Here is a 24,323-nt window from a genome sequence, read left to right on the forward strand (position 1 = left end):
CTCATTTAAATGACTAGAACCAAAGAAGTTCACCAGGAAAATCATATTTTCCTAAAACATCTGAAGTCAGAAACTGGCAAAAATGACACTGGAATGAAAAAATGGATACTTGTCAAAACATAATTTGAATAACAACTTTTTCACAGTAGAGTCTGTTATTGTCGGTGACAGAAAACTCGGAAATAATGAGCCTGTCATGCTCAATTTATAGCTAAGGATATGTTCAGAGATGTCATAAAACTTGCCTTAGTTGCAACCAGTTAGTGGTAGAACAAAGACCAGATCTCAGGTTTTCTATCACTCTAGATACCATAATATGGTCAGAAGATAGCACAAACTGTGAACTTACACACTTGTGTTCAAATCTTAACAATGTAATACGTGTGTGACCCTAGGCACAGAAATTCCATTCCCTCAATCTTATGCTGGGAAGTCATGTAATCTACTTATTAGAATTATAATGAAAAAAACTATATGTAGAGCACTTAGCTTTAAACAAAAAGCTTTCAGTAAGATGTACTTACTATTTTTCTTATTCAGTCTATTAGAGTTGATTTGAAAACACGGCTATTACTTCATCTTCCAAATCCATGATCTGGCAGCCATTTAAAATGCAAAGATCTTCACCTGATAAGTATCAACTTTCCACAAAGAGTAGCTATTGATACTAAGAAATTTATTAATAGAGGTCACTCTTCTGTCAACAACCCTCTGCACGTGGTACTAGAATTGTACCTACTATAAAGAAAACCACACATTAACTTCCAAAAAGTCATCTAACTGAAAAAATACTGAGCCAGACAAAACTAGCTAGAATTTCAAGACCTGGTTTTTCTATAAACCTGTGAAATCTAAGAAATTAAACATACACTTTATTAGTGAGAATGATAAAAAGCAAATGATTCTTGTTTGGATCATATATGTACATATATGAGCATGGTGTTTTTCCTCAAAATGAAAAAAAAAAAAAAAACACACAACTTTTAATTTGATGATGCTTATCAAAAGCCTAAATGCTCATTTTATTCACTCAAAAACAGTTTCTGTTTCCAGGACAGTATACCATGGACATACTGAGGTTTATGAAAGGATGCTAAGCCCATTTATAGCATCAGATACTGCTAGGCTAAGGCAGCAGCTACATAAATAGAACACACGACGATGAACCGCTCAGAATAAAGAGCGAGGCCCTTTGCAACGGATTTAAAACAATAAATAGCAGAGAAGAATATAATAACAAGATGCAAAGCTGTGTGGACAGCATAATCCCAATTTTATAAGAAATTAATTAAACGGTAAGACTAGAATGACAGATACCAAACATTTATACTGGTTTTTTTCTGACACAAGGATTTAAGGGATTTATTTTTCCCTTCAAGTAATTCAATTCACCACAACTTTCAGAAATAAATAGGTATTATTCTAGCAAGCAAGAGAAAATAGCCTAATATAAAAAGACACTTGGTTTTACAATGAAGTATTCATTTTCTTATCTTGGTTAAAAAGCTTACTCTAAGTTAAAAAAGATATAAATAGGTTTAAGATTTATGTCCAATTCAACAGATGTTACTAGACATAAAACAGACAAACAAGGACCTACTGATAACACAGGGAACTATATTCAATATCTTGTAATAACCTATAATGAAAAAGAATTTGAGAAAGAATATATAAATATAATGTGTATGTGTATATATGTATGTGTAACTGAATCCCTTTGATGTACACCTGAAACTAACACAACACTGTAAAACAACCATACTTCAATTTTTTTTTAATAAAACTGACACCATAAATAAGCAATCTGAAGAACTAGTACCTCCCCTTTGGTAGCAAACTACTTAAAAGAGAGAGCCAGAAGTGATCTGAGAATGGTGCTTAGAAAGTAGCCAAAGTATCAAAGCAAGAAAACTTGACCATCACTAAACTGGAAAACCCTCTTAAGCAGCATCACATGGTATGTCATACCATGATCTCACTTTGTCACACTGACCAAAGAACAGATAAATAAAAGGCATTCAGTAAAGCACAGGCAAGTCTGTCTGAACTCATATACCACACAAGGGAACGCACTCATTCACCATTCACAGCTTCTCTATCAGGAACAACATTACCCTTTAATTATACACAATAACTAATATTTACACTTAAGTGGGGTAAATTTTGTTGACATTTACCTGCTGCTGCCCTTGCTGAGCCTGTGGGGTGGTCTGCTGATTAGCAGAATTTGTTGCTGCAGCAGCGGCGGCGGCTTGCTGCTGGAAAAGACTGGCAGGGTAGACTCCCCAGGGAGTAACTCCGTAATACTGGGGAGGGACCACAGCCGGGCCTATAAATATCAAGAGAAAGGTAAGAAAAATTTAGATTATTAACAATCAGAGTTTCCAAAGACTATACTTGATTCAGCAGACACTGCTGTAAAATATTAATATATTGATTCATTCTAGCTAATCATGAGTTCTATTTTTTAAAAACAGAAAATATTATATGTGATTCCCACACCAAAGTCTTCTAACGTCAGCAATACACTCCAGGCCTAGAGAAAGAAGCTGGTGAAGGACCAAGCATTGGAGATATTGAAAGGGAGTATAACTGATAGAAGCTGGAAGAGACTAAGAACAGATGGAGGAATTGGCCTTGGTCAAGAAGGCAAAGGTATGTTTTTCCCCTGAGAAAGAAAAAAATATATAGGATATATATATAGACAAAGCTTGCTGTTAAAAGGGAAATGGAAAGTTTGTATGCTTAGTGATGAAACACAGCAAAAGATGAAGCTGTACCCTGCTTTCAGTATAAGGATGGATGGCACCTGAAGCGAATGATGGGGACAGGGATCTTGGTGGTTCATTAACTCCAGAAGCGTGAAAATCCATCAGTTGTCTGACAACAAAGCCCAGACACGCCACTGAAACTCCACAGCTCAAATTTGAAGAGGCTTGTTTTTCCCATCTCTATTTTTTAATGTCACAAAAAGCATTCAACACAACTACATTTAGATATCGGGATGTGAAATTTTAAACTTAAGTCAAAGCTGAAAACAAACAGAAATGAAAAACAAAAAAACCTCGACTTCTCACAGACCTGAGTATTCTATACAAAACTGAGCATTCTGTTTTAACCTCTTTGTCAACAAGCTACCACTGCAGTCTCTGCCAAATAGAACAAGCAAGAGATAAGTTAACAGAGCTATGCAGACAGCAACCTGGGTGGGGCAAAAATCTAAACCACAGAATTCTCTGAAGCTGGTGGCAAGAAACATCAAGGCTCATTTGTCAACCAAGACAAGGGCACAAAGCCAGCATCTCACATGTGTGGGAATACAAATCTAATGAGAATTTTCCTAGTTAAAGCACAGTTTCAAATATTTGCAACTTGATTAAATAATAACTGCACTTTTCAGTGAAATTCCATAAAGCTGTTTCAAATACATCCATTCTGACATAGCAGCCAATCCTGTAGAAATATGTACTTCATTAAGTCAAAATAAATTCACTCATGTTTTTGCTTCTCCATTAAATTCTAAAACACAAATATGTCAAATTATATTACTGTCCAATATTACTCTGACATTTCTTTTCTTTTTAACTCTGACATTTCTAATTTGGCATTTTCTGTATCTGTAGCCTTAGACAAGATCAAGAATCTGTTTATAAAGGTGCCCACAGTCAAACACAGTGCAAAATGAAGGTGCTGCTTAGGAAGGCTATGTTACAGTATGAGTTATTTTTTAATAATAAGCAAATAAGTTAAAAAATTTTAAACATGTGGGCATGTTTGGCTCAGGGTGTATCATTAATTGAGCTTGATTCCCTCGGGATGCCTGTTTCAATTTCTGTGGATTAACATTCCACAAGAATATGCAGTTTCACAGTTTGGGTAGTTAACATTTCTGCTCTGTACAAAAGCACTTAACTCATTTTCAGTTTGGCTCAGATGATAAGTACAAAAGCAAGATTTTCATCATCAAATTATGATCTCACTGAGGACAACTTTTGTCATCTCTAAGACTGGTTCTTTGTTTCAAATAACATATGATAAGTTAGTAGAGGAAAATTAGTAAAGGAAAGAAAGTAGAGAAAAGATAATTCAAGACAACATGGACACTATATGACAGTGAAGTACATGCACAGGCTTTGAGCTATATCTGACTTAAATCTCAACTCTATAACATTTAAATTACGTGACCTCTACTACCCAAAGCAATCTATAGAATTAATGTCATTCATATCAAATTACCCATGACATTTTTCACAGACCTGGAACAAATAACCCTAAAATTTATATGGAACCAGAAAAGGCCCAAAATTGCCAGAACAATTCTGAGAAAAAGAACCAAGCAGGAGGCATAATCCTGCCAGATTTCAGACAATACTACAAGGCTACAGTAATCAAAACTGCATGGTACTGGCACAAAAACAGACATACAGACACCAGTGGAACAGAAAGGAGAACCTAGAAATAAATCCACACACCTGGGGTCAAATTAGTCTTCAACAAAGGAGGCAAAAATATACAATAGAAAAAGGACAGTCTCTTCACCAAACAGTGCCGGGAAAAGTTGAACAGCCACATGCAAATAAATGAATTTAGAACACATTCTCAGACTGAACAAACTGCCTTAGAGACTTAAGATATGACACCATAAAACCCCCAGAAGAGAACATTGCCAAAACATTCTCTGACATAAACCATACCAATGTTTTCTTAGGTCAGTCTCCCAAAGCAACAGAAATGAAAACAAAAATAAACAAAAGGTACACAGTCATGTTTACATACACAAGCAAATAAATACAAAGTGATAAGAGAAAGAGTAAGAACAGGTTAACAAAGGAAGCTTTCTAGAGGTGACAATACTGGCTAAGAAGCTTCCCTGGCAAAGTATGGGGAAAGAGTTTACTCTAGAGGACTAAGGAGACCATAATGTCCAAAGATGCAGAGGCCTAAACCAGTGCAGTGTGTGTAGCAAATCAAAATCAACTTAATACTGCTAGAATGTACAGTATGAGACAGTGTGGGGCAGGGGGAGAGGCGGTACACATGTGGAGATGTTCATATAGTCATGGGAGACTGCTATACACACTGGGTCCCCATCCTCACTAATCCTCAGATGTCATGGTAGCTCCTTTCAAATACTAATTTCAAGGAACAAACCACCATCACCACCCGAGTAGTCTGGAATGACCAGCCATGCTGACATTAACTGTAGTATACTATATTAGGTAGATAAGACAGAAATCAATAAAGGATTTAAGTAGAAGGGTGACACAGTGAGATTTGTGACTGTTTTCTCAAACAATCTAGGTGGGGGAAAGAGGGAGCAAAAGAGAAAAAGCTGGCAACATGTAAAAGAGAACAGCTGTAAAGTCTAGGTAAAGATTAAAAGGATCGGCCATAGTAGGGAGATATAAGCAAGGGGAGAAATTCCCGAAATATGTATGAGCAACTGGTGACTCAGGGGGGCAAAAATATCTATACAGTAACACAACACTGTGAATTAATTAATTTTAAAAGGAAGTGGCCTAAAGCAGAGGTCCCCAACTACCAGTCTGCAGTCTGTTAGGCTCTAGGCCACACAGCAGGGGGTGAGCAGCAGGCAAGGGAGCCAAGCTTCATCTGCCAGCCACCACTGCTCCCATTATAGCCTGAACCACTCACCCCACCGCCCAACCCCTACCCCTCACCATCTATGGAAAAACTGTCTTCCATGAAACTGGTCCCTGATGCCAAAAATGTTGGCAACAACTGGCCTAAAAGGCATTTGCACCAAGCCAAAGAAAAAGGAAAACAATCCATACAGGAGGCAGCTGATTAACCTCATTTTAAATATGTTCAAGTCTGAGGTTATAGGTGGGCAGAGATATTTAGCTGGCAGACAGATGGTCCTGGAAATCAGGAGAGAAACATTCACTAGAAACACGGATTTGTAAAAGAGTATAAAAAAATGAATGCCCATCAAAGGGACTTTTTTTAGCAGGTGAGAAAATCCCTCGTGTGGCAGAACGTCTCACCGAGTGTCGCTGCAGCAGCCAATCCAGCTGTGTAGGGGTCGGTCCCTGGGGGTGCAGCGCTGATGATGTACGGGTTGGGGACGAAGGCAGCGGGAGCTAAACCTGCTGAAAACACACCTGTCAGTAAAACAAACGACTGAAACAAGCCTGCCAAACCCCTACACAGTCTGGCTAACCGTTCCGTGGGGAAGAGAACAAAGAGAGGATACAATAGGTTGAGAGCAAAATGGACTTTCAGAAAGATAATACCTGTACTAAAGACTATGGTGACATCCATCTATTGTCTCTTTTTTTAGCCTCTGCTGAAGATTACAATTAAAACTACTAAGCAGTTTTAAATTCAGCACAATTTCTAAAAGACTAATGAAATTATAATAGGTTAAAATAAAGTGACTTAAAACAGTTTTCAATGGAATGGAGGGAAGGATTTACTTCCATTTAAACAATTCTCTAGTTCTCCTCAAAGAAAATGTATGCCTATTTATAAAGACTACTATCTGTAAGTACAAATTAAATCAGACCCAGGTAAAGGTTTTTATGTCTAGACTTAATACAGGTGACCCTTTAACAACACAGGGGTTAGGGGTGCCCACACCTACACAGCCAAAAATTCATGTGACACCTACATAGCCAAAAATTCATGCGTAACTTTAAAATCAGCCCTCCATAACCACACTTCAGCATCAACGATTCAACCAAGAAATATGCTATAGAACATATTTATTGAAAAAAATTCACATACAAGTGGACCTGCACAGCTTAAACCCATGTTGTTCAAGGGTCACCTGTATAACTAGGCTAGAACCAAGTCTTTTCTTCCACAGCATTTCACAATCCGTGACTGGTGATTTTCTATCTATTCAATCATGTCATTTTAACCACCCCCCTTTATAAAATTTCTACTTGTATAGCATTGTTTCGAAGAGACCCCAAAAAAGCTGTGTGTGTGTGTGGGGGGGGGGGGGGGGGGCAGTGTCAGCAGTAAGACAAAAATATGTTCCATAAGATAAAAAATATGTTACTATCAAGACATTAACAAGTACAACAGGTACAGAGCAACTTTAAAAACCAGTGATTATGATAAAACTTTTTAAATTTTTCAACACATGCTACTTGGAAAATAGGTTTACAGGTACTACTTGCCACCTAATAAGATGTGACATTGAGACATCCATAGTTTATACACTCCCAATAAGCACAAAATTGTTGTTATTTAAGTTCATCCAAACCTACCAACAGAGCTGATGCTAGCCACTACTACAGGAAATACTTTAAATCCTGAAACGGCTGGCAGAGCAATAACTGGATACTAAGAAATCTTACGAGTTAGGTCTAGAAAAATAAGAAGGTGGCTAAAGACAACTGGATGAGAGTTAGAGGCCGTTTACTCTGAGACCTGTCTGGACTTTCACAATCAGTCCACACTAGCTGGGTTTCACAACAGCCACTGTCCTGAGATGGGACCACCCCTACACGGGTGCTTTTGGCGTAAGGACTTACCGATGTGGGGTTGATGCGCGGCTGCCAGCGCATACTGCTGCTGCTGGGCGGCTGTCAACTGCTGGACAGCAAGCGCATTGGGTCTTTGGAATAGCTGAGGAAAGAAAGGGCATGATGAGGTTAGAGAACCAGTCACATGAAGGAATTTTAAAGCCTCTCTGAATAAAAATTTCCATAAACTCTTGTTTAGACAAGATGCTTTTAGCAAAAATGTTCTCATGCTCTACTCCATTCCCTTGGTATCTATGATGCTTCATAGTTCTGTTTCCCCTCTACTGCTCCGGCTCAATTTGTGAGCCCAGTTCCCATGTGCTGACTACTTACTTCACAGGTTATCTGTCCCCTGAACCATAAACATACATACAAATGCCCTAACAGCTGCTTCAGGTCTGAGGGCGCTGCCTGATCCAGAGCAAGCCAGAAACTAAACAAATGTACTACAAATAACTTACCTCACTGCACCAGTGCTGGTACCTCCCTTCAGTTCTTTTGAGAACTCCACAAACACTCTGAAACAATTCTCACCTACTCACATTTTAGACAGGAAAATGGAAAGTTTTCATTTCATCCCTAGCTGTCTCCTCTCGGGAAAATACTGAATACCTCCCTCAAACTAGTGGTTTACAAAAACTGGTAAACTGGACAATGTGCAACTTTCAGGGGCTCCCGAGTTTCCTAGAATACCAATCCTTTTACATGTGAGAAATAAAACAATAGAAGTATAGCTGCTACTAACCAAACTTGGATAATGAGCTTAGTTTCCAAGAAAAGGAAAGGAGTTCAAAGGTCTTGACAGTAAGAATATCCTAAGATTCTCTCTTATTACAAAGTCAATCACTCATTTTACAATTATTTTTGAATCAAAACCTGATAGGCACTGTGCAAGGAACTAAGTTAGGAACACTAAATAAAATGCTCATACAATTTTTTTTTTAATGCTCATACAATTTAATATGAATAATACTGGTACAAAAAAGGGGGATACCTGATTTTGGATTGCCCTGATATGCCTCCTTCCAAGGAGTTATATACTGAAGACTTCTTTATTTACTGAAATCAGACTGGGAGAATTTACTGATGGGATTTCCCCACAAAGGACCTTCAACCCACCTACTCTTTCTACAGGACTTTTCAGTGGTTAGGCTAACATCACTGGATGATATGTAACAGATACCATGGATCTTGAACCACGGATGTCTTCATAAAGAAACCTGTTTTGGACAGTAGGTGATAATGTCATTCTGACAACTCAGCTTAATTACTGTCACAGTGGAACTTTGATTCAGTTGTGGTGAACTTGATTGTTATGATTTGGTTACTTCTGTACCTCAAGTATAAAAACAGACTGATTTTAAATTTTTTTTTAAGGTGAATATTCTGAACATACTGACCAACTTCACCTGTTACCTCTATATATATTTATTTTTCTAAAAACCAGAGTAAAGTAAGTCTCTGCTTTCACAGTATGAATGTCAAAAGTAACCATGCAGTACGGGTTTCAAAAATGCTTTATATATAGTTTTTTATTTTCAAAGGTTAAAGAAAAGAAAAACTTCATTATAATGCTGATAAAAAAACAGCTCTACTTCATAGGCACTGATTAACTGTCAAGCATTCAAAAGAAATACAGGACTCTACTGGCAAATATATCAAAACAACTGTTCACTCCAGGAAGGGAGCCAACCAGTACCATTTGGTAACTACAACCTTGCGATCATCGCCAAGTTGGTTTGGTTTCACCTGAAGGATAGTGGCTCATGCTCCTCCTACCAACAGCTCTCCCCAAACCCCTTCCTGCAAGAGGAGCATCCAGGAGGCAGAAAACAAGTAAAATAGTAGAGAGTTGTTTAAAATTTTTTCCAAGACTATAAAAACACCTCCTAGTTCCACTAGGTATCTGCTATCTAGTCAATGGGTCTCTGGAATTTTCCTACCCTAAAATCTTTTAAAATATCTAACATCTCAGACAATGCTCATGCTAGCCTCTTTCTTCTACCTTTCTTGGCCCTGCTGCAAATAAAATAATTCATTTCACTCAACAAATATTTTTTTGAGCACTTATTAGCATGTCACTTATTCTGTGACATGAAGCTAAGAGAATAAGGATACTGTGTTCAGAATGTAACTCTTGAGGTTATCTTGACTTACTAACCAAAAACAGTACTTTAACACCATTCCATTATGACTTAACCTCACTTCATGTTTTTAACATTTTTTAACATTTCATGTAACATTACATGCATGTACTATATCTGTAAATATACATATATATACACACAGTGTATGAATAAGTAATCACTCCACGTAACATTAGTTTGTGGTTCTCACTACTGTGTCACCACACTGAACACTGGGACTAATAATTTTAACTGGAAACAGACAGGCCGTATAACTGCTCCCATATATCCCATGTTTGAGAGTTGATTAATATGTCCATGACTATGACAGAGAAGGAATTATTTTGAGTGCATTCTACAGTAAACAATTAAACATAAGTAAACTATCCATCAACAGCAGACAGATTTGATCATAGCATAAATTACAGAAATTCTGGCACATTCTCTCATGTAAACGGTTCAATATTAACTGGAAATATAGGTTATTAAAAACCAAAACTGAGTAACTGGCAAGTGATAGGTTCCAGAGGATCCTGAACAATGCATACAAATGCCATCTACTGGGCAAAGTGCTAAACTCTGTCCCTTTCTCACCTCAAAATAAAATGTACTGCCAGGTCTGCCTTCTTGTGAGTTTAAGGCAATATGCCCAGTGGAGAGCGGATAAGAACACAGACTCTGGGGCCAGAAAACCTGGACTGGCATCTTAGCTCCACCGCTGATTCTGTGTGTGGGACACTGGGAAGGAAAATCACTTTGTGCTCACTCTTCCTCTCTCTAAAGATGGACAATAAAGAGCTGTCTAACTCCTAAGGTTGTCTGCTAACGATTAAAAGCAATACACACAGAAGTCCTCTCTATGTGACACTATTTCTGATGAATGAGGAGAGCACCCCCATACACAGACACAGCCCTTCTGCGGGCCACCTCTTATAGCGCGTCATGTAGCAAGGCAGTCCGGGAAGGGACAAAGAAAGCAGAAGGCAGGTCTTGCGAGTCAGGTGGCACTGACATTAAACACTACCCTGTGTAAAACATAACTAGCGGGAAGCTCTGTGTAAGACAGGGAGCCCAGCCTGGGGCTCTGTGACAACCTAGAGGGGTGGAATGGGGGCGGGGGTGCGCAACAGGAAGGGGAGATATTTATATAAAATTATGGCTGATTTGTGATGATATACGGCAGACACCACAACATTGTATAGTAAAAAAAATTAAAATGCTAATAGCATACACAATAAACTAACAAAAGTGATAAAAAGGATGAAAGCAGGAGTGGGAAGAAGAATAACAAGTGTGTATCTTTTTACATTGTTTTGATTTTTTGAACCATGTGAATGTTACTACCTACTCAAAAATTAAATTAAATGTTAAAAAGTATATAAAATAGACAAAAAAAAAAAACAAACTTCTGAGCAGTGTTAAAGTCCTGCTGAGTTCATGAGCACCACCTGCTTTAGGTCACAAAGAGGAAAGAAAAAATTTTTTTGTTTTTGTTGTTGATAGTAATTTTAAAACATATACCATGCTGAAAAAACTACCAATAGAAGTACAGAACAGACTTTTGAACTCGGTGGGAGAAGGTGAGGGTGGGATGTTTCGAAAGAACAGCATGTATATTATCTGTGGTGAAACAGACCACCAGTCCAGGTGGGATGCATGAGTCAAGTGCTCGGGCCTGGTGGGCTGGGAAGACCCAGAGGAATCGGGTGGAGAGGGAGGTGGGATGGGAGACCGGGATGGGGAATACGTGTAACTCTATGGCTGATTCATATCAATGTATGACAAAACCCACTGAAAAATAAAAAATAAAAAATTTTTTAAAAAATTAAAAAAAAAAAAAAAAACTACGAATGCAGTTAAATTTGAAGTTGAGACAGCTCCACACACAGTTTTATGTTTCTAGGACTAGGTCCAAAGCAAAGAGCAAGGAGCTAGAAACTGAAACAAAGATGTTTGCATAGCAGAGATCTTCAGTAAGTCTCTGAGCTTCACGATGTCTTAATTTTCTTATCTATAAAAATGGCTGCCCTACCTGACAAGGCTATTGCCAGAATTCACGGAGAAAAGCCTTTTAAACAGTAAGAGTATTACATCACTAGTGGGGTTATAAATTTTAAAGAAAAAATTATATTCTGGAGCTAGTCCTCAGTATATGAAATTTTTGAAAATTTGCTACTGTCTATAATTTGCTATATCCTCTAGATCAAAGTTCATTTTTGACTAGGTTATCTGAACAGTTGCAATAGCTAACATATAACTACAATGACTTTTAGTGTAACAGGTACATAACAAACTATGCTGCCAAACTTGAAAAAAAAATTTCACATTTCTTTAGCAGATGAAGAATCTGATTTCAAAACAAATGACTTCTAAATAAGTGAGGAAAACAAAATACAGCCTTCCGTCAAGCAAGTTATTATCTTTAGAGAAAAATCATATTCTAAAATTTCATCAAAGTCAAAGAACAATAAAGGTATGTTTCAAATGACCTAACTGCTAGCTAAAGTCAGCATTTCAACAGTGACTATACACATGACGCTGACAGAATAATCTTCCTCTCATTTATAAACTGAAAAGAAAGCCAAGAATTTTAAATACCTATATTAAAACTACGCAAACTCAGTCTCATAAGAATGACATTTAAGTCACTACCACACATTAAAAAGCAAAGCATGCCAACTTCCTCTGCCATCTGACTAAGGCTTTTTTAGAGTACTGCTTCTCTGTTAAAAATTCATGCTTAATAGATTAGTTTCAGTACATCAGCAGGCAATTTTATAGGGCATGCCACATCATTAGGCTATTTTTACACTAACTGAACCCTAAGATAACGAACATCAACAATTAACCAGATTAACCCATCTAATTATCAACTTAATCTTGGCTGTGGTTTCTGTTACACGACTGTAATATAATGAAACCTAGCAATAATTTTCTAAAATATATTTAGATCAACAGAGATAACTTCATGGCTATTTACTATGCAAGCATCATAACACAAAGCAGTATGAACACATTACATATGAACTGTTCACTGTGTTTTCCAGGATTAAAGAAAAGACAATGAGGAGAAAGTAAGGAAAGTGGTATCAATGAGCATTTCAAACCACCCTAAATTAAAGGTTCCTAACCCCAGACCCTTGTACCTGAGGCAGGTAAAATTACTATCATGAAATTTAGGAAGTCCTTCAATTATTATTATAGGCAACAAACCACATTATATTTAGCCACATTTCTGTGATTCAATCACAAATAGAAATCATGTATTTTCATGTTACTTTACAACTGCTAGACACCTCACAATCTTGTTTATGCTCACCACCATGGCCAGTACAACTACCTCTATCTCATGCATCATATAAAAAAGAAGCAAACACCCATCATTCAATTTGCTGTTAAATACTGTTATAGCTATTTTTATATAACTGGCTTGTTTTGTAATCATACTTACACCATACATTTTAAGACAGTATTCTAAGAATTCAGTCTGAGATCTTACCTAACTGCCAAGGGGTTCACGGCACCATAAAAGGAATCCCTGCTAAAAGTACCTCTTAGGTTAAGATGATGGTTCAAAGTGATTAGATAAGTAGTTTAGCTATCCAAAACCAAAGTATCCCTAAAGACAGTTAGTCTGTAATGAACTAAATGAAAAATACCTTCCCTGTATTTTCAGGATGCTCTATATTATGTATCTAAATACAGGCTGATATTAAGAGTCTTATGAAACCAACTTACTACCCTAAATGAAATTAAATAGGACACAAGGATTTGTTTTGTCAATTATCAAACCAGATCCATTCATAAAATCATCAACATACCCTACCAATTATATCAAATAACTCCAAAACTCCAAACTTTAAAAAAAAAAAGTCAATGCCCATTTAAGAAAGCCATGATAAAAGAGCAAAATGTACAGAAAAATACATGCTACACTAGATGTTTAGTTTAATCCTCACAATCATTAATATTGTCTGTACTCAGTCCTGGCTCTCAATGCCTGTGACCTGGACTCAGTAACCAAATGCATCTATTTCTGTTTTCCTTTTATGTGTACCTTCTACTCTTACTAACCTATGATCACACCATTGTCATTTCCATCTCCATAACTCTGTTCTCTTAACTGCAGGAATATACATTCCATCTCTCATTCAAGTTAGGTCTATACAAACTTGGTCCTCAATGAGCCTTCCCCTGGTCTGATAGGATTCTTGACCAACCAATTTATTTAATATTTAGTCCCTCAAGCGTTCCATAACTGTTTTATATACTGTAAGACAGTCTTATTACAAACATTAGCTCTGTTCATTACGACAAAACCTAAAGTCCCTGCAAGGATACAACAGTCAATAGTTAACTAATAGGACAAAAGAATGTCTAAAACTGCTTCTAAGCTAACTCTCTGCACGAAAAAACTAAATTATGATAATTAAGTCATCACTTCTTAAAATGCCTTGTTAATGCCTGTACGACAGCACAGCAAAGATGGTAAGACTCGCGACACTATCTATGTAACCTCACAAGTCACCTTTTTTCAACCTCAACTACCATCCAGGGTGACTATTTCTATATTATCTATTGAACACATATGTTAATGTCTAATTTTAAGCTCTTAGTTTACTATTTTCTCCACTGAAGTTTTCATTCTTTTCCTGGTATAAATAAGTCTTGCAAAGCACAGCTCAAGATCCATCCATCTCTTCTGTAAGTCCTTCCTTGCTCAGGAAACAGTATGCTCTCCCTAGGATGCAGGCATAAATAGTCTCATCACTTGTCATCAAGTATTTCCTTACACTATCTAAATGACCAAATGAGCCACAATAACTAAACTGAGAACCATGGGACTGGGAGAAGTCTGTTCCATTCATGAGAGATATGCCTGACTACAGGTAACAACAAAAAATAAGAACAGAAGGTTATGATATGCAATCCACAGATCTGTGATCTCCCTCAAGTTATGTACAAAACTGAGTCTCAAAAGAACCATGTATGTTTTTTTGATGAGGACTATGGCTTTTAACCATATGGCAAAAGAGGGCTGTGACACTAAAAGGTTAAATACTGATTCAGGAAATAAATTTCCTGGCTATTAAAAAGGTACCCTTATTCGTCTATGATAAACAATCTAGTGGGCTAGACCTAAAGGACTCACAGACCTCTCCCAAGGTTAGCTTTCGATCTTAGTTTGGTGAAGTATATTAAATAGAGGGGATGTTCTGAGATAATGTAACAGGGGTGTGGAAAAGGTTCCCTGAAAACTTGGTCCATCAAAGCAAAAGCAGAGGACACAGAGAGATCAAGACCCCATCTTACCCTCTAGGTAATTACAATCTAGCAGAGGACCATCAGACAAGCAGACACCATGACTCTTTTTCTTAGAGGAAGCACAAGGCACTACAGAGACAGAAATGACTACTTCTTGATTTAGAGATCAAGAAAGGTAACCAAAAAAAAAAAAAGGGGGGGGGGGGTAATAGCACTGGACCTTGAAGAATAAGAATCATTTTAATTATTAGAAATGGAAAGAGGAATAAAATCGAATGAAAAGCAAAAGGGTAAAAAGGGATTAGAAGGATAAAGTATAGGAACAAACACCAATTTCCAGTAGAGAAAGGGTTCTTCCATCTTAATAACTACTGGCTTTTATGCAGCAGCCTTTGGGAATTTAAGGGTCCTGAAGAGTCTTGGGTCAATGATTTCCAGGCATGCTATCAGTACACCCAGTATAAGAATGTGTACAGCCATCTACTCAAAATAGCAAGAATTATGAGCCCATGGGACAAAATAACAATAATCACATCCTATGATGATGCTGTAACTGGATAACAATGACCCTATATTGCAGCAACCAAGACATGCATGGGAAGTCAGAATTCAACAACAGCTTAACTTGCAAAATAATGGCATTTGCTTCCAAAAACTGCTGAAATGTGATCCGTGGTGAAGGCACTCCAGGTTTTATAAATCTGAGCAGGTGTGTGAACTATTTGTGGGCATGCAAAAGTATATTTCTGTTCAAGTTCTAATAATTTATCCAGCCTCCTCAAAAATTGGTAGAATTATTCTGAAATCCAAGTTCAGTAAATCAAAAGTGAATCCTAACTCTGATTACGAGATAACAATTAAATGACAGAGAATCAGATTGTCATTCTTAAGAGGCTGAAGACAAACACGTCTTAAATAACAAGCAGAGTTAGACTGGGTTAGATTGGGAATGGAAGCTAAGAACCAAAAATGGCTGCAAATCTAAGGGTTGCCAGGGGAAGCTCAATGAGACAATAAAAGATAGAATTCAGATAAAATTTTTTGAGATAACTAAGTTACAGGAACTTGATTAGAAACAGCCTACACTTAACATACCTCAATTCTGATAGAGAAATTACTACACTAATATCCTAAACTGGACAAGCTGAAGTCTACACAGTAATAGCGTGTCTCTATGTTTGCTGATGTGCCACAAAACATCTTTAAGTCGAATATTTCCTCAGCATCTGAAGTAATTCCTGACTTCACTCAACATTGCTATTTTGAGGATTCATTGTGAAAAAAATGCAAATAAATAAATAAGACAAAAAGCACAGAAAGTCAAATTTCCATGGAAAGGTGAGCATATCTATTGGGAACTACAGGGAAAACATGTACACTGTTAGTTCAAACTCTCTAGAAAAAGATTTTGTTAATTACACCTAGTATATCCAACTGATAGGAACACAGACTGTGTGCATATCACATCATCCCTTGAAGGGGTTTGTTTCTGTAAACTTCACATGGTTAACTGTATTATCCAGCTATCTATCAAGCAAAATTCACTTAAAATCAGCCATTTATGACAACTAAAGGGACAGTGTGGTACAATTTGATCTACAAAGACCATAAGCCAACTTTCCCCATAGATACATAATTTCTAAACTACAAAATGAGATTTTAACTTTTCACACCTAGAAATGTACATGTATGCGACAGACTAAAATTAAGGAGCATCAGAAACTGATGGCCCACCAAACTGCTTGAGGCTACAAAGGAGAACGTGTGGAACTTAACATGAACAGGAAGTTACCTGCCCCCTTTTCATTAATTTGGCTAATTTTCCTTAAAAAAAGAAAAAAATTAAAAAGAAGAATCTGTAAGCTCTAGAGAGAGTCATACAATCCCTTCAAAACCAGAGGCACACATAAAATATACACCAAAGGCTTATAAATAAAAGAAGAGCCAAATAATTTCACTGCAGATTTTGAGTGATTTGTGTTTTTCCCCAATCACATTCTAACTCTTTTGCAAGGTATGACATATGTCTGTTATCTGTAGTAACTCACTTAATTAAAAGACAAGACTAATCAGACATCTGGCACTGGACTCCTGACAGTGGCAGATAACAGAGTTTACTATTTAAAAAACAAAAACCAACAGCATTATAATCACATTAATCTTCAACGAGATTAACATTCAAGAGGATTGTGTTACAGGAGGTAACACCACCACAGCCCCTCCCCAGGCCCTGATAAAAGAGAGAAGCCAAAGGAATTATACACAGCAGGGTGGTCTCTTGCCAACAAATGTCAGCATGAGAATCATGCTGGAAGGGAAGATGCGAAGGCTTTATAATTTACACTGTTGGGTAAATAAGGACTGGCCATCAAAAGCCTAAAATATTGCCACCCTCCTCCCATCCCCCCATTCTCAGTTACTTGAATAATGTGTCTGCCTGGAGGGAGAGCAGAGAGAGGGACAGAGACACACACAGTACCTGTTGTTGAGAATTGTAGTCAAAAAGTCCCACAGTTGCTGCTGCTGAGTCCACAGGTACCTGCGTGCCTGAATAATCAAACTGAAGAGGCTCCATGCCCACATGTTCCATGGGGTCCAAGGGGACACTCTGGGACTCCATGTTGGAGAAATCCTCCACAGGCTTGGCACCATTGGTGCTGGTCAGCTGGGCTAAACCCTCAGAACCATTCTGGTTTGGACCCAGAAGATCCACTTCATTAGCAGAGTTCTGGCAATTACCAGGGGTACGGCTAAACAGAGAAAGTAAAGGGCATTAAACCTTATTTTAAGTGGGGAGGGACACTACACCAACCTAAGTTTAAGGACAATGTCCTTGACACAGCTTATTACTAACAGTATTTAAAACTATTTTGAAAAAAATGACCAGAGACCCTTTATGGTGCTTACATGTTACGTCCTATAAAACAACTCTTCTATTGCTTGCCTTCCCACCACAACCCACCCCTTAAATTTACATTAACTGCTATTAATTTACCATCTCTTTTACCAAGGGGCCCAGATGTGAGGAACACTGGATGGACTGGGGGGCGGAAATCACTCTGTGGTATTCATGAAAGCAGGGATCCCAAAATACAAAAGCAACATCCTACTCTTTAAACAGTCAATAGACAAAGTAGTTTCTAGGGAAAGTTCCACATGGGAGAATAATTCTATTCAAAAACAATTTTTAACAGGCGAAAAATTTGTTTGTTATTTCCTAGGTACCAACTGGCCAACGATAAAACTGACTCTCCTTTTCTTTTCAAAGAAACCAGAATCAAACCATTACAAAACAGTACAAAGTAAATTCACTTTTTAGGATAAGCTCCTGCTAAGGAGTCAACACTAAGAATTAAAAGTAATATGAGGATGTCATTTATCATCTGAACCAGGACACTCCTAAGAGCAAAAAAGGGCAGTATTAATATCTTGGGACAGAGGTATAAACAAATACTGTCCTGGGCAATCCAGGACACATGATCGATCACCCTATGCAAAAAGACAGCAGAACTATCTAATTCCAGTTCAGATTAATATTGAATAATATTATATTCTAGTCAGGAAAATATAGCCTGTGACTACATACTTAGCCTAAAAGAAATCCTATAGCTGGTACAAATTAAAGCTCTCGCAGTTCCTTAACACATACACACCCTCTACTACTACCATCTGCCCTGGAGTCAAACACCACAAAATACCACAAGCTGCTTGAGATTCAGGGTGGAGTGGACACCCAAACTCATCTGAAAGACCTGAGGTTAAGTGTTTATTATTCTGTGACTCAAATTTCTTACAAAGACTAATTCTTTACATCCATGAGATGCAAAAATTAGTTTAGGAAGACTAAACAAATAAAACACTGTTCTAAAAGGAAAGACCCCCACACACACACACACACACACAATATTTTAATTTTGGCTTTGCAGATTATTAGGATAAGGGATGTTGTGTGTGTGTGTGTGTGTTTAGACACACATTAGCTTTACACTAAAATTATTAAAAATTAAATTCTCTACTGGACATCAGTGACTGAGGATAAAAATCCTTAGTCAAAATTGAAAAAAAAAAATTAAAACTCACATACCATCATGTAACAAAGGTTAGTTACAAAAATGAAGAATACTTGCCAAATGTGGAAGACAAACATGGTATCATTAATACTGTGCATATTAAAATTACAGGGTAAAACCTGCAAATCAATTATGACCAGAGATGGAATGAGAGGCCTCCATGGAAGGAATATGATTAAGAACAAGTCACTTGAGCTGTATCTCTGGTTCTTCAAAACCAAGAAAACGATACCTGCCTACCTCAAAGGGAGCTTATGAGTCTCAAGTGAAATAATACTTAACTGATCAACTATTTTTCACTCTTCCTTAATATGCCACAGTAATATGACACACTTCCGTTAGTAAACATGATTTCTCCCAAGATAATGATCTGGGAGAAATCCCAAGGTGCTCATCCCAGGTGATTTTGAAATTTGAGAATCAATGAACTGATCTTTATGAAATCATTCTGCAAATTACAGAGCTCCATACAAATGGAAAGTCTAATGTTTTGGCAAAACATCAGGTATGGACAGATCTTAAAAAGTTTCACCTTAACAGTTCTTAGAGTTTTTGTGGTATGGCCTACACTAGTCCCAGTTCTTTAAAAAGACACGTAGGGAGGGAAAAAGAAAACTAAAATCAAAATAAAATGAATCAAAACAAAAACCCATAGCCCCCACTCAAAAATCAGAAGTGTAAAACATACAAACCTAAAATCTTTGACGTCTGCATCAATCCCATTCTGCACTGGTAAACCATTGGTCTTGTCCATCACATCACCCTCCTCCTTCAAATCTCCTAGCTTATCTCCATCAAACGTACCCTTGTTCTTCTTTTCACCTTTGTCGTTTTCATCACTGTCTGCATCCCTTGGGCCCTGTTTAAAAAATAGCTTCAGCTTCACTAATTATCATTAACTAATAATAGCGGGCAACCACTGTGGACACCAGACTACACTAGATGCTAATTACAACAGGATAGTGTCCATGACCTTTCAAGACATTACAATCTAATTAACAGACAACACAGAGGCAGGAACACTGCAGAAAGTCTTGCCAAATGGGGGAGACAGACATACATTTATGTTACAGAGTTTAGGACAGTCTTATCATGCCCAGTGTCCCACCACCCCATTTTTTTTCCTTTCTACCCAAAGCCCAACCACAACTTTGTATTTCTTAGTTTCATTTCTCTACTCTAATATCTAACTCTCTAGAATAGCATGGCTCCTAATAATCCCCAGGAATTATAGCTAATATTATACTTGGAAAATATTAAGCCTACAAAATGAATTTCCTACTTCCATTGCCTATGTGAACTCCTCCCTTACTTCTGAATATTGAGCTAAGTGTGGTCTTAACATCATTCCAATTCAATTACTCTATACACTTCATATTGGGATATTTGCCCTGCCAATTTGAACCACCACCACCCCAATTTCACCCAATGTCTCACCGCTTACTGAAACAATAAATCACTAATCATCCTTAACTTGAATTTTTAATCCTTCAAAACATGTTAAATCTAACTAAAATTCTTTCACAAAGAGTACTCTAAGTGTTTACCATTGTCATCCACTCCCTGTCCCATACATACCAAGGATTATATGCGAGCATGTTAAGGCGAATCATTGATACAACCAAGTTTATCTCTGAAGTACTTCAAACTACAAAGACTGAAAGACTGGACCTAAAAGGACTGATGCGGTGCCAAGCACACAGATGTCCTGTTTGTTTAAAGAAATTAAGTCTGTCTCCTCTTACCAACAATCTAAGTTAAGACATGGACTTTCAAAGCAAATGTGTCTTGATTTTCAATGAAAAGAAGGTTTGGTATAGTGACTTGACATGGTATGACAAGCTTTGCAAAACCTTACCCAAGGGTTAAATAATCTTTGCTTTTGTAAAACTAGAAAGATAATCTTGCCTATTTCCATCACTGACTTCTAATTTAAGAAAGACACAAACAGACCTAGACCAAAAGAAAGCTCCTGGTAAAAGGTAAGATCCAATCAAAAGATGATGAAACTCCTGCTCAGCAATTCCAGTCACCACAACCAAATTTCAATGGGGAGGGTGGGGACCACAAATGGAAGATAAAGCAGCAGACACAGTTGCAAATGGGTAAGCCTGCAAACGCAAAATAAAAAGATGTTCTCAAAGTAGTTCTTAGCCACCCTGACACGGAAAGACCAGACACAGGGACCCTGACAATCTTTTAGACCTTTCAACAACCAATTCAAAGCCCATTTTGCTTTTAAAACCATCCTCTGCTCAAAAGTAACACAGAAAGACTTCATGGCTAATATGAATTAACGAACATATACCAGAAAGAATTTAGAAAGGATATACCACTTAGTTTCATGTAGCAGCAAGATGGTAAACTATAGTTTTGGCAGCAAATGAGATGTAACTTTCACATCTTCAAAGTATAACACTGATACTGGTTCAAAGAGTAAATGAGAGCCAATTAAGCATGACACTGAGATCCCAAGTCAGATAAAGTATGACAGGATTCTAAAGACATTTCTGTCCAGAAATAAACGCTCCCACTTCCTGCAAAGGTAAAACTGACGGAAGCTATGTAGTAATTTTCATGTCCCCAGCACTGAATACACTGCAGGACAGAAGTTCAAAAAATAAGATAAAACAAACAAAGAAAAAAGTCCTGCAAAACTGAACTGCTAAAATAAGAAGGATCCTCCCATTCTATTTATCATCAGGTTAAGAGTCCAACAGGTAGTAATAAACAAGTCCACCTGAATTAGATACCAGTAACATCAATAATTTTTAAAAGTATTTTAAGATCATCCCACCAACACACTTAAATAATCTTCCACAAATCTACAAATCAAGTCACTGGCTCAGGAGTGGCAGGCAGTTCAGCTCCAATTTCTCACAAGGAGTTCAAACAGTCTACAGGAAAAAAATGGGAAGGAAATGCAATAAAGCAGCAGTAGGAAGTTTCACCAAGCAAATAACCTGGGTACAGAAGAGGCCCACTCACCAAACCAGCATTTTCATGATCTTTCCTCAGTGGCCCTTCACAAGGGCTTGCCGTGAAGCTGCTCCCCCTGAAAGCCCACTGCCCTGACCTGAACACTTGGTCACTGACACTTACTTTCTCAATTATACTGCCAAGGGCTAGATTTTCAAAGATGTCCCTGGAACGGGCTGGTTTTTGTCCATGCTATACAGTCTATTTACATAATAGTTACCTAAGTTTTCTACTCCACTAGGCTATTAATGCCTCAGCAAAACACAGAGCAGGTAGGATGACTTCCATACCTGATTTGGACGGGTTATAGGGGATATTTCCATTAGGCAGAAAGTCATGAAGATGAACATTTATGATGTGTAAACTTTTCTGCACATGGGTCATAAAAAATTTTAACAAATTCAGTAAATCAACAAAAGCACTAAATTAAAACAGTTGACATGAAGTCTGATTTATGAATGACACCAAGAGTACAAGTGGGAAGCTATCCTGTCAGTCTGCTATTAAAAGAGAATATAGAATACAGAGTTGGGGATCATAAAAAAGGTCTCTTAGAAATCTGAGGACCCTAGTGACAGAGAATAAGGGTATATTTGGGCTGCTCTGTTTTATGGAGTTTTAAAGTTTTTTTTAATGTTTAAAGTAAGGTATTCTTTTAGGAAAATACTAACCCAGATTGCACAGAACCTACAGTCTATCTCAACTGCTAACACTTACTGGACTTTGGACAGGTCATTAAACCCGAGTCTGAGTTGTCTTATCTATAAAACAGGGATCATTTTGTTTAAAACAGAGTAGTTGTAAACATCAATGAAATGATGTATATGTAAAAGTTTATTATAAAGTAAAAAAACACTGTATGACACTAGTGAAAACTATGCACTGGGAGAATATTTCTTATGTAACACTGTGATATTAACATTAAAAATGAAGGCTCCCATTCAGTGGTTTACCTCAAATAAAAGTGTAGAGCCGATCTGGCCCTCCCAGATACACTGTCCTTTTCACAATGCAGTGGCTCTAATCTACAGTTAGCATCAAACACTACAATCTTTTAAAAATTTGCAAGTGACTGGGCTTTCTCCCAGAGACTCTAATTTAACTGGTCTGCAGAAGCTCCCACAAGCCTAAGGTTCTCTTTCAATAAGCACTCACAGTTGAGAACCACTATGTGTGTGTGTGTCAAGTCACTTCAGTTGTGACCGACTCTTTGCGACCCTATGGACTGTAGCCCACCAGGCTCCTCTGGCGGAGGTTCTACAGGGGTTCTACAAGCAAGAATACTGGAGTGGGTTGCCATGCCCTCCTCCAGGGGATCTTGCCCACCCAGGGATCCAACCCAAGTCTCTTATGTCTCCTGCACTGGCAAGCGGGTTCTTTACCACCAGCACCACCTGGGTAGCCCAAGAACCACTAAAATTAAGCCCAAATAAGCATCCTAAAGACAGGAGTTACGGTTTTCTTTTCTGTTACATATTACCCAGTGCAAATTAATACTAAAAAGCCTAATAACTAAATGAAATAAAAAACAAAGATGGATTAACAGCATCCTCCTGTTCTAGGCTCTCTTTAGATGAATTTCAATTCAAAACTGTAACCCAAATATAGCCCTCAGAGAGTGCTCAAAATGCAAGAAGCCAAGCCCACTCAGAATCCCTAGAGTGGGGTCAAGGAGTGTTCTTGAGAGATCAGATCACAGATATATACATTAGAATATGTTCTATTGCCTCATACCAAAGAACTGAGAGAAGAGCAGAAAACTATGTACGATGAAGATCAGAGTCATTCAGTCTAGCTCACCTTTCTCAAAAGTTTCATCTTTCTCAAAAGGGGAATGAATATATCAGGGAATATTAATTCGGAATGAAGTCAGAGAAATGAGAACTTAATTTTTCCTGTTACTGCAGAGATTTTACCTCAAAGCTCCATGTGGCAGAAGTCAAATTCAATGAGATTAGTAATTTTTCTTTTTTCTAAAAGGACTATTTGTATTTGCTTGACAAACCAGTCCAAAGACCATAATAACTAAAATAGTGGTTTCCCTGTGTACACTTCTCAACTTTTCACAAAATGCCACCCAAAACCAAAATGTCATCTTTCCTTAAAGTTCAGCAGTTTTAGCTTCACTAGTAACAAAGAAATTTCAAATAACTAAAAAAATGAGTAAAAGCTTGAAATTACTAGTCATGAATTACTTTTAAATTAATGTACTAAATATGATACTATTGTGAGAAACTAAAAAACAGGTCAGTGGAGCATATACTATGGCTAAAAGATGTGAAATTAGAACACTATGAATTCGGTTCCCACCACTTCCCTTCTAAACCTCATTCTCCTCATTGATAAATTTTCACAGGGACAACATCTACTTCAAAGGGCTGTTT

At 37.5% G+C, this 24,323-nt stretch overlaps 1 protein-coding gene across 17 annotated transcripts in view; it reads right to left on the reverse strand.

Annotated features, from left to right (window-relative positions):
- Positions 1–24,323, reverse strand: part of PUM1 (pumilio RNA binding family member 1) — a 121,366-nt gene that overhangs the window by 39,006 nt on the left and 58,037 nt on the right. For 9 of the 17 annotated variants that reach the window (XM_065930256.1, XM_065930247.1, XM_065930253.1 and 6 more), the window contains 5 exons: positions 19,653–19,819; positions 17,370–17,640; positions 7,509–7,602; positions 6,009–6,125; positions 2,178–2,329 (listed from right to left, as the gene is read on the reverse strand). In XM_065930256.1, coding sequence (XP_065786328.1) covers positions 2,178–2,329; positions 6,009–6,125; positions 7,509–7,602; positions 17,370–17,640; positions 19,653–19,819 — 801 coding nt within the window. The remainder of the gene's footprint in view (positions 1–2,177; positions 2,330–6,008; positions 6,126–7,508; positions 7,603–17,369; positions 17,641–19,652; positions 19,820–24,323) is intronic. The other 8 variants (XM_065930257.1, XM_065930252.1, XM_065930251.1 and 5 more) reach the window with 5 other exon arrangements.

This window comes from Muntiacus reevesi, chromosome 3, assembly GCF_963930625.1.
Source record: "Muntiacus reevesi chromosome 3, mMunRee1.1, whole genome shotgun sequence".
In the NCBI taxonomy this organism is placed as follows: domain Eukaryota; kingdom Metazoa; phylum Chordata; class Mammalia; order Artiodactyla; family Cervidae; genus Muntiacus; species Muntiacus reevesi.